We start from the raw sequence: 12,344 nt of genomic DNA, 5'->3' as shown, positions 1-12,344 counted from the left end.
CAACTCGTCTAAGGATCAGCTTTAGACAGCGCATATTGCATATAGTTTTATAAACTAATAATATGTATTATCATTAACCCATATACGACATATAAAATAAAATTTTTCTGAAAATGGCATATCTATAACAATAACAACCTATACTTTGAGAAAATTTACTTTTTTTATTCAAAATTGATTATATTTAATATTAATGAGATATTTTTATAATTTGTTTAGGGTTCGAATATTTTGTCATTGGTTACAAAACCATACGTACTTCAGTAATTTTATACTAGTATGTATTATGGTTTCTTCAGCATTATTAGCTGCAGAAGATCCGTTAAAAGCAGATTCAGAAAGAAATAACGTAAGTAAAACTATACTTATCTACTAAAAAATCTTATAATTACATTTTTTTTCTCAAAGGTTTTAAAGAAATTTGACCATTTCTTCACGGCAGTTTTCACTCTTGAAATCATTTTTAAAATAATCTCATACGGATTTGTTTTGCATGATGGAGCATTCTGTCGATCATTTTTCAATCTCTTAGATCTTTTAGTTGTGGCCGTTTCATTGTTGACGGTTATTTCTAAAATGGCAAGGTATGAAATTTAAAAAAATTGAACAGTATATACTATTTTTAAATAATAGTACCCAAAATTTTAGCGCGGGACCAATGTCATTAGTAAAAGTCTTAAGAGTCTTGCGAGTACTCAGACCTTTACGTGCTATAAATAGAGCAAAAGGACTGAAAGTAAGTACAAATATTACAAAGAAATGTTTAAGGAATTTTTTTTAATTACAACATATTGTTAGAGAATGTTTCAGTATTTTTTTGATATTCTCTTTAATGAGTATTTTGTAAAACTACATTCCTTTTTCTTAGATATCTAAATATCTAATTTATCTAAAAAAAAAAGATGATTAATAATTTACGTGCTATTAATTTTTTATTATTATTTTAGTAGTCAGTGTTAAATATTTTAATATTTATGAATTCAAGGAAATATTTTAAATTCCATTGATGTATTTAGGTATTACTCATATTTTATGATGTAGTGAAGTATCATTGATTTGATGGTACACATAAATCATAAATAAATAGAATCAATATTATAGCGTTAAAGTTTATATTGATATACCTAAATACTAAGTTGTCATAAATAATCTGTATTTTGTGTAGTCAAGTTTTTGTATTTTAATTTAGAATGAGTATCTAATATTGTTATAGCTTATAAGTAACTAGAAAATAGTAGAATTTGTAATCATTAGTGTTTATGAGTTACCTAGTCCAAGTTTGTTATAAAACCTGTGCTATTTAATACATCTAAAATCATATAATATAGTTTAATAATAATACAATTCTTATTGCAGCTAATTAATTTTGAATAGTCTTCATCGGTTTTTTTACAATGCTTAAATAATAATAATAATAATAATAGCAATAATATATCGATACTGTTAATATTAATTTTAATATAGATCTTTATTCCAATTTACTATAGAACCTATATCATATAATTTTAGAAGCGCTTTACCTATTAATAAATTTGATACCGTAAAAATACTATTTTTTTAACTAAACGGGCAAACAATTAATAAATAAAATCATTTTAATTAAATATCATTATGTTATTGTATTACACAAAATTGAATAGTATAATTTTAAACGATATTATTAATTATATTGCAGTGTTTGAATTATGAAATCAAAATGTTTTCAAAATTATATTCTATATTATTTCTATATTATGTCTCACAATATTTCGTCCCTCTCTCATCCACCTACTATGCATATTATATGTATGAATTATGATAATTATAATACTAACTCCTTCTAACTTAGCCGCCTTGCCTTCCGTCAAAACTTAAAACTTACGTAACTACATAAATACTTAATGAAGGCTTAAAATTAATCTTTTAAAGCTACTACATTAATTAGTTCTATATTAATTAGCAGTCCCAAATTTCTAATAAGCATCAAAATTACTACTTTAATTTTTTTATCTTAAGATAAGTAAACCAAAAAATGATGATTTTGAAAAATATAGATTAGAATCACCGTGGTTCTATAATATTTTGAAATCATATTTAAATAATAGAATTATTAGTTATTAATTTGTAGTTACTAAAGTGTACAAGCACAAAATGATTCTATATAAAACAATCCAGAAAAACGATTCCGTGCAATAACCTGTTAAATCTCACAGAACTCAAATAAATTAGTATAGTTTATCAATCATACAAACAGTGGCGGTTATAAGGAGAGGCGATAGATGGTTCGCCCCCACCTTGGGCTCTTCCTTGATCATATTTTACGTTTTAACTGGGGATAGTACTTATATTATATTAATCTATCTGTTTTTCTGTTGTCTATGAATTTTGATTAGAATATGTGATAAACATACTGATTAACTTGGTATAGAAATCAGTGGATACACACCAGGGGTGAATAGGGCTATTTTATGTTACCAGGAATTAAATTTAAGGACCCAACATTTTTTTGCTCACTTCGCTCACTCTACATTTATAAAACAAGTATATCTTCCAATATTAATATAGATAACATTATACGCTTTGCTAAGCAAAAAAATAGGCATATGGTTTTATTATAATTATTAGGTATAAGATAAAAGTCACTAGTCAATACATACATCGTCAGACTTATTCGTAAAAGTTCTATCTCCATATTATTGTCTATTTTTCGGGAGGGACAAAAAACGTGTTATTGATTCAAAAATAAGAATATATATTTAAAATAAATGTGTTTTTTAAATGTATTTGATGGCTTTGTTAATATTATTTTTAACAAAAAAACCCAAAACATCAATAACACTCTTGTAACAGGACTTAGAACTATTTCTTCAAAAAAAAAAAAAAAAAATGGATAACATTTTTTAAATAAATGACATTATGAATACGTAACGTCGTAACCAATAAGTATAAAAACTAAATACCTAAATAATACAAATTAAGAACAAAAATAAAAGTTGATAAAATAATATTATCATTGACAACAGTTCATAAAAATAATACATATTTCTCTCTATGTAAATAGAACTTTTTCTTAAAAAACAAATCGTAAAAAAAAGGTATGGTTTTTTAGGAGAAAGAACATTTTCGCTCTATGTTGTATGTTTGTAAACACATTCACGGGAGAATAAGTTATTATTTTTGAGCTAGCATGCTTTTAAACGATGAGTTAACATTAATTTTATTTGAAAAATGCATAAACAAAAAATTGCATTTTTGGTGTTAAAACTTTTACGAATTAGTCTGATGATAATAGGGTATATCATTTATATCTTTTTTTTAACACATTAATATTATAAATATATAAACATTATATAACTATAATTCATATTATGTACATTGTATATTATAAGTTTATTAGTATATACTATTTATAATAATGCTCTGGGGGAGGGTTGACTTTATTTTCGCCCTCCCCTTGAACATCATGTATAACCGCCACTGCATACAAATCGTTACAATCATTAACTAAATACCATTTTTTTTTTTTTTTTTAATTAGCTTAAAAATTTAATTTATTTAATGTTTAAAAGAGGTGAATTTATTTAATAAATGTATTAAATTATTTTACCAATGATAATCTATATAATGTTTGGTCTCATAAACAATAGTATAATACTATTCATTAATTTGTTGCCCTTTGTGTACTCATTATATAAGATTAGTAGATGATATTTTTAATATAGTATAATATTTAAATTTAGTTTTTATATGTTTTACTATATGAAAAAAATTAAAATTTGCGTGAATAACAAATAAATATGTATTGAATAATTTCGGTCGGTGAAGATGTAGTCTTAACTTATATAACTCATATTATAATAGCTTATCTTATGAACTATCCAGCCATTTTTCGTAAAAGGTATTCGTTTTTTTTTTTGTATAGACATATAAAAATAATTTTTAGATTCTTAGATTCTGAACAAGACCATAAGTATATTAATTGTATATGTGTTTTTTTTTTTTAAATAAATTTGTATCTTGCCTTTTATAAGCTTTTCAAATTTTTTAAATTTTTTTCAACACATTTTGATTTACTTTTTTTCTTGGTTAAGAAGCTTGAAAATATAATACTGTTTCTTATAAGTTGTATTTAAATACCAGTTTTAAAAAATATAAAATTAGGCACAATTTTTTAAAAAGTATTTGAAGTAGGTACTGATTTTAAGTTTTAACAAATTTTGTCAAAATTGTTTTATAGTTGAAATATTACCTTAATTAGTTACAAATTCATTACTTGTACTTATTATTAAATAATCGTTTAGTGGTGCTTAGTATAATATAAATAGTATGTAATAGTAAAAATATTAAAAAAATAAAATAAATAAATAAAAGTAGTACTTACTATAATTAGTAATTACATTACATATATTACATTCTTTTATTTTAAATTTTTATTATTTTTATATGAATAGGTACCTACTTTTTTATTAAAAATATCTAGAATCCGAGTAATTTATTACATTATAAAATCTAAGCACCATTAAATAATTACATTATTTATTTAATTACCTGTATGATTTAACTATTAGATTAGATATTGGAATTATGTATGTATAAGGTATGAGCTTTAACCCCCTCCCCTGTGGACCCATTTAGGTTTCAGTGATCTATTCAATGACGTAATATACTTGAAGCTTCTAAATTAACTTCCCTTTGTTTTTGAACTAAAATATTCATTCGATTGCATTATAATTTATAATATTTTAACGTTACATAGAAATAGTTTTATTACAATTTTTGATTATGTTATCCATCAGATACTGACCATCTTTTACGATACTGTATTAATTTTATATTCATAAATATATTATATAATATATATATATGTGTGTGCTGATCAGCCATACTTTATGAGTTATAAGTTATAACAAATGAAGTAACACGAAATGTTTAGCATGTAGTGCAATGTGTCATTGTTGCGGTCAAAACGATCGGGAACATAGTGCTGGTAACATGCCTTCTTCAGTTCATGTTCGCTGTAATCGGAGTTCAATTATTTAAGGTACGACTGTTAGAGACATACGTACCCAAATTTGCGTTCCTTGTAATGTTATTGTATTGACCCACAATCCCTGATATCCTATTAAATTTTTTATCTAATGTCATTTTCCGAAACAAACATTTAACCATAATAACTATTATACCTATGAATTAGATAATTAACCGGCGTCGTGGTATTTGCAACAATCTAACAATTAATGATCTGTTTAAAATATAATATATGTTTGAAAAATTACACAGATGGTTCCGATAATAATTTTGTTTTTATGTAGAATTGTTGTGTTTTAATTTATCATAAATATAATAAAAACAAAGAAGAAAAAGCGTTGCTATATTCATAATAACGATCTACACGATATTAAAATTTCAAGTAAAATCAAATTAATAAGTATTCTTAGACTCGAAAAATGTATATTGTACATTGAAATAATTAAATATAATTATATAGGTATAAATGTAAATTTTTTACCACACCAAATATAAGTTGTATCTTATAAAAAATGTTTTTTTTTTTAATTTATATATATTTATATATTAGTACCTAAGTCATTAATACGTTGGTGTTGAAGTAAGTCATGACATTTTATAAAAATTGAAAACATTGTAATTCAAATTGGATATGTACCTATATTTTAATTTTTTGCATAAATATAATATTGTAATTTTATGTTTATTTTATAAATATTATTATACAGCTACACATTAAACATTTGTGTATGTGGAATTGCTTCATTGTTATATTAGTAGGACACTATAAAATCAAGTTTTTTTAAACCAAAAATAAGAAAAACTTTGATTTTAGAATGGCAATGGCCTAATATATTTGTTGACTTGTTAAGAACTTAATAGATAATAATAAAATATTATCCAATAAAAAAAAAAAAAATTAAGGGGATTTGATCCTGGTTTAATTAATTTGTCTATGTATAATGTATATTTTACCTATCATAGTATTATGATTAAATTTCTCAAACGTATATTAATTCGTCAAGAATACGCACACACGCACTTGGAAAATTGCCTATTCTGAATATATTTTAAGATGGTCTGTATCAAATCCTCTTAACATAAAATCATTGAATCGATTGACAATATAAATTTAATTATTATAAAATCATACATTTTTAATTTGTTTTAGTTAATTGTATCAAAGCAATTATAGTAAAATTGTTATTGTCAACTTGTCATAACATGTAAATGCAATAAACACTAAGCTAGTTATGTTTCAAGTTTACATTATATTATATTAAAATGTATTGATATTTAGTTGATTAGTTCAAAATGTCAATTATGGTATACCAACATTTAATTTTAAAGTGCACTAAGAAAAATAAAATTTGTAAGTTATTCATAATCTTTATATATTAATATTTTTATAATAAAGTTTTTATTGTTCATACTTAATATTTCTTTATAAAATAAACTTATAAAGTTATATTAATACTTATTATTTTTTATGTAATAATACACTATAAATTAGTATTTACATTGTTTTAATTTTACTTTTCATATTTTGTATTTAAAAATAATTATAGTTTTTTATATTTTTAGGAATCGAACATCCTCTTAATAAAGTTTGAAAAAGTACTCATTGATTTGTTTTTTTAATTTTATAATTCTAGTAATTAATGGAAAAATTGTTAAAAAATTGTATCTAGGTATTGTATTAATGTAGACTCACATTGTGTAGACCACTAGTTAATTATATTTATTTGATAGTTTTCCTTTTTTTATAGTATGTAGTGAAATGCGTGATAGTTGCAATTAAGACCATCGGAAATATCATGCTGGTTACATATTTGCTTCAGTTCATGTTTGCTGTCATAGGAGTTCAGCTTTTTAAGGTAATTCCATAGTTTTCTGGTACAAATAATATTCTGTAGAAATTGTTAAAAACTTAAATTATTATGTAATGAAAAAAATTTATTTTGTATACAATTTTATTATACTTAACGTTTTATGTACTTACTATAACCTACTAAAGGTTTTAGTTGGTTTAATATTTATTTTATATTGTAGTTCTATCAATGCAATCGTATGTAGTTTAGTTAATATATGCATTTTTAATAGCTAATATTTATTTGGCTCATGTTTATTGATTTCTGATGGGCAAAAGTGTTTAATTTATTTATTTAACAAAACATGACAATTTCTAGTAAATAATTGTATTAGTATAGGGATTATTATAAATAAGACTTATATTTTGTACTTTTATTGATTTGTCAATGCAAATTTTAGATATCAAAAACTTAATTTTCGCTTGTTTTATTCACAAAGTTAAGCTAAGTTATAAATTAAAAATCATATGTCTTTTATTTAACAAATTATTACAACCTTTATAACTATAATAGATAATTCACACTAAAGTTATATAGCACTTTTGCATAACAGATAAAATATTATTTTGTAATTATTTTTTAAATTAATAAAAATAGCTAAATAAATTTGTGAATACTATAGAAAATGTAATTCTTTAAGTATACTGCATGATCATATTTTGTGCACATTTTTTATATCATTTGATAACATTTTTTACACGCTATTTTTTATACTTCAAATAATGTTTTGCAAATACTACCATAAAGTATTCGGCAAACTCCACCACAATTGTGTAGTCTATTTATGATATATTTTCTAAGTGTATCTATATTGTAATTTTAATATCGTGTAGAACCAGTTAGGGAGCATGAAACTACTGGTAACGCAGTATATTTGCTTGTATAAAATATCTTATCAATTATTTACCTTCAGCAGTATTGTCAAAAATCTATATTTAATTATAACCCACTTACCCATATACTACATATACTATGATAACAATAATTATAATATTATGTAACTTAATTTATGGTAACTGCAGAAGAAATACCCTTGTAACAAGGATTCGACTACAATATTATGGATTTTGTTTTACATCTGTTCAATTGGAAATGATTGCTAAGTTAATCAAAAATACCAAAATGAAGATATTTTAGTATAGTTGTTTTTCAACTGTAAAAATTGATTCGTATAAATTAACGAATCGTAAATTTCACAATAATGCACTTCGAGCCTGTTTTATAATATCTACTTTTTGAAGCTTCAATTTTGTTCAATAATACTGATCTATTGTTGAAATATGACACAAAAAGTATAATAGTAACAAAAGTTCATATTTTCAATGACGTTTGGTATGCATATTAATGATTTTAAAATAACTATAAGAAGTATGAGGTATGGGTTATAACTTATAATAACATTTACCTACTAATAATTTATAAGACTAGTAAGTTGTAATTTGCATGTTTTTATTTGTTGAACGCACGTTGATAATAATTTAATTTATTTACATCCTTTTAATGTTAAATTTTGTACATAATCCGTATTATTTAGTTTGATTTTCACAGTATTAATACTTGAGTCCTTTATCTTCAATCTAAACATTAAATATTTTTATAATTATTTTATGTATAATAATACAATGTTTGAGATTTGTACGTATGATTATAGGGGAAATTTTTTTCATGCAATGATCTTTCCAAAACTACAGAATTTGAATGCCAGTTAGTATAAAATATAATTTAATTATTTCAAAAATAAAATATGTTATTTCACATAATTGTTGAATTTCAATAATTTAATTTATATTGCAAGATACTTATTTAATGCTTAAGATATTATTATTTATTAGTACCTACCTAAATGTTTCATTACTAAGTCAGTAGTTTTCATTCAACAGAGGCTTATACCTAAAGTTCGACCATGGTGATGTCGATACTCCTAAAAAAGAAGATAGAAAATGGGAACGTAACTCATTCCATTTTGACGACGTAGCCAAAGCAATGCTTACTCTCTTCACTGTATCTACCTTTGAAGGATGGCCTTCGTAAGAATGAATTTTTTTATCTCTAAAAACATCGGTTCATTAATGAAATGTATATATGTGTTTTAGACTTTTACAAAGGTCAATAGACTCCAATGAGGAAGAAAAGGGTCCGATACATAACTACAGACCAATCGTTGCCGCATATTACATCATATATATAATTATAATAGCGTTTTTCATGGTGAATATATTTGTCGGTTTCGTTATAGTTACGTTTCAAAATGAAGGAGAACAGGAATACAAGAACTGCGAGCTTGATAAAAACCAAGTAAATACGGATACATTTACAACTATACAAACACTTATTGACAATTGTATATATCATAATTTGCTTTTACTTATAATATATTTTTAGAGAAACTGTATAGCATTTGCACTGAAAGCCAAACCTGTACGTCGTTACATACCCAAGCATCGATGTCAATACAAAGTGTGGTGGTTTGTGACGTCACAGCCATTTGAATATACCATATTTGTGTTAATTATGGTAAACACCATTACACTTGCAATGAAATTCTACAAACAACCACAATACTACGATAGCATCTTGGATATGTTAAATTTATTTTTCACTGCTGTATTCGCATTGGAATTTGTATTTAAACTAGCGGCTTTCCGTTTTAAGGTATGCATGATTAATTAATTTTTTGTTCACTCCTGAGAAATATTAGAATAAAATTAACAATTATCCTAAAAACTTAAGACTATAACTAAGATACTTTTTTTTTTAATTTTCGAATTTGTTTTTTATATAGGTACCTATTCAGTTCTATTTATAGTCTATATAGATGACATACATAAAAAATGTTTTATTACATTTACGCTTGTGAATGCTCCTAAATATTTGAAGTATTAAGTTTTAAACATATTATTAGATCATTTACATAACTTATTTAATGATTTACCATAAAATGAAAAGATAATATACATTTTAACTATTTTATATGATTATAATTTATATTCAATTAATTTATATTTAATTAAATTAAAAACCAAAAGCAATTGAATTAATATATTGAAATATTAAAATCATAATAATTATCCAAGTATATAAAAAAATCATACTTTAATTATAAATATTTTTATTCATTTTTAGTTAATTTCGGTATGTACCTAACTATTTCATGAGTTAATAAGTGAAATGAAAAAATATTTTTATTTACTAACTTTACTTTGCATAACATTAAAAAATAAATATATTAGGTAGGTACTTATAATGATACTCCCTATTTGAATAAACAAATGTATAACAATGTTTAATTTTTTTTATACATATACTTCTATAAAAAAAATAAAAATTACCACTTAATATTAATAAGTTCAATATTAAATAAAATTTATTCTTCGAGTGGTTTTTATTTTATTTAGCACCTACACTAAACAATAATATATTGTTTTGTGTTAAAACAAATTATATGTATTGTTCTTTCATAAACTTAAGGTAAAAATCTAATTTTTAATGGAAAAATTGAATTTTTCCTAATTAATTACGTTTTCACTCTTAAGATTATACATAGTTATTTTTTTTTTACACTGTTTTTCAGAATTATTTCGGTGATGCATGGAATGTATTTGATTTCATAATAGTACTGGGGAGTTTTATAGATATCGTTGTTGAAAATTTATCCGTATGTACCTATTTTTATAGTGTGGTTGTAATTTTTCAATAAGTAGGTATATTGTCTGATGATTTTTTTTATAGCCTCCTAATATGGCAAACGCTCCGAAAAAAAAAGAAAGAAAATTGTCGATTAACTTTTTTCGACTATTTCGCGTTATGCGTCTTGTTAAGTTATTAAGTCGCGGTGACGGCATAAGAACATTGTTGTGGACTTTTATAAAATCATTTCAAGCTCTACCATATGTCGCACTACTTATTGTGATGTTGTTTTTCATTTATGCTGTCATTGGGATGCAGGTAATAGTTTAAATTAATTATAATATTATTATTTTGATAATATTTTTTCTTTGATCTACGAGTTTATTTTAAATTTTAAATATCGTGGAATAAAATATGTTAATACAGATTTTTGGAAGAATAGCAAAGGACACTGAAGATTCTGCAATCCATAGAAACAATCATTTCCAAACATTTCCTCAAGCAGTTCTAATTCTTTTTCGTTCTGCTACCGGTAAAATGATTTACTTATTTAATTTTACGTTGAGCTTTAAATTGAGAAAAAAAATTATTAAGTATTTTGTATATAGGTGAAGCTTGGCAAGATATTATGATGTCATGTGCTTACCGACCAAACGAAGTATTTTGCGATAACGAGGCCGATAAAACTGATGATAATTGCTGTGGCTCTGACTTTGCTTTTCCATACTTTATTTCATTTTACGTGCTGTGTTCATTTCTGATCATAAATTTGTTTGTCGCTGTTATAATGGATAACTTTGATTATTTAACAAGAGATTGGTCTATACTTGGACCGCATCATTTAGACGAATTTATTAGGTTGTGGAGTGAATACGACCCTGATGCCAAAGGTAGAATAAAACATCTGGACGTTGTAACTCTGTTGAGAAAGATTTCACCCCCTTTGGGATTTGGTAAACTATGTCCACATCGAGTCGCTTGTAAGGTACTTAATCTTTAATATTAATTAATGTTAATATTTAAATTTTAAACTAATCATCACTTAACATTAACTTAAAAATGTATTGAATGTGACACAATTATATTTAATCAATATTTAGAGACTGGTTTCAATGAACATGCCTCTAAATAGTGATGGCACAGTGTTATTTAATGCGACATTGTTTGCTGTCGTTAGAACATCATTACACATAAAATCTGAAGGCAATATTGATGATGCCAATGCAGAATTAAGGGCTGTCATCAAAAAAATTTGGAAACGAACCAGTCCAAAACTCTTAGACCAAGTTGTACCACCTCCAGGAGGTATAGTGTTTTTAATCTGTTGGTTTTTTCTTAATATTTATCAACTAAAACGTGTTATAATAGTTGATGACGAAGTCACTGTGGGTAAATTTTACGCAACATTCTTGATTCAAGATTATTTCCGACGATTTAAAAAACGAAAAGAACAGGAACTTAAAGAAGGCGATAAAGAAGCACGTAATACTGTCACTCTTCAGGTAAACATTGCTATACATAAATGGAAAATTCATAATTATTTTTTACACTTAGCAAATATTTTTTTATAGGCTGGTTTACGAACTTTACATGATGCTGGTCCTGAAATCAAAAGAGCTATATCTGGAAACCTTGATGAACTAATCGACGATAATCCTGAACCATCACATAGGGTATTTATTTAATCATGCACATTTTTTGTTTATAAATATGAATATACATTTCTTAAACCGTTTATAAATTTGAAGAGAAATCATACGCTCTTTGGAAGCGTTTGGTCATCGATGAGACGTAGGACGGGCAGTTTAAGACGGTCATTTAGAGTAAGCAATACTCATTCGAAAAAGAAGCATGTAAGCT

General features: G+C 24.7%; 1 protein-coding gene across 1 annotated transcript in view; it reads left to right on the top strand.

Annotated features, from left to right (window-relative positions):
• LOC114121007 (muscle calcium channel subunit alpha-1) overlaps window positions 1–12,344 on the top strand; it is a 42,010-nt gene that overhangs the window by 23,665 nt on the left and 6,001 nt on the right. Inside the window, 16 exon segments of the mRNA XM_050205587.1 lie at window positions 220–349; window positions 409–584; window positions 634–736; window positions 6,756–6,863; window positions 8,509–8,561; window positions 8,738–8,884; window positions 8,951–9,152; window positions 9,240–9,509; window positions 10,429–10,512; window positions 10,587–10,802; window positions 10,911–11,016; window positions 11,093–11,469; window positions 11,585–11,789; window positions 11,853–11,986; window positions 12,056–12,157; window positions 12,233–12,337. Of these exon segments, the coding sequence (XP_050061544.1) occupies window positions 220–349; window positions 409–584; window positions 634–736; window positions 6,756–6,863; window positions 8,509–8,561; window positions 8,738–8,884; window positions 8,951–9,152; window positions 9,240–9,509; window positions 10,429–10,512; window positions 10,587–10,802; window positions 10,911–11,016; window positions 11,093–11,469; window positions 11,585–11,789; window positions 11,853–11,986; window positions 12,056–12,157; window positions 12,233–12,337 (2,518 nt within the window).

Source organism: Aphis gossypii, chromosome X (genome assembly GCF_020184175.1).
Source record: "Aphis gossypii isolate Hap1 chromosome X, ASM2018417v2, whole genome shotgun sequence".
Taxonomy (NCBI): Eukaryota; Metazoa; Arthropoda; class Insecta; order Hemiptera; family Aphididae; genus Aphis; species Aphis gossypii.
The sequence above is the reverse complement of the archived record's forward strand: the minus strand, read 5'-3'. Positions and strand labels throughout refer to the sequence as shown.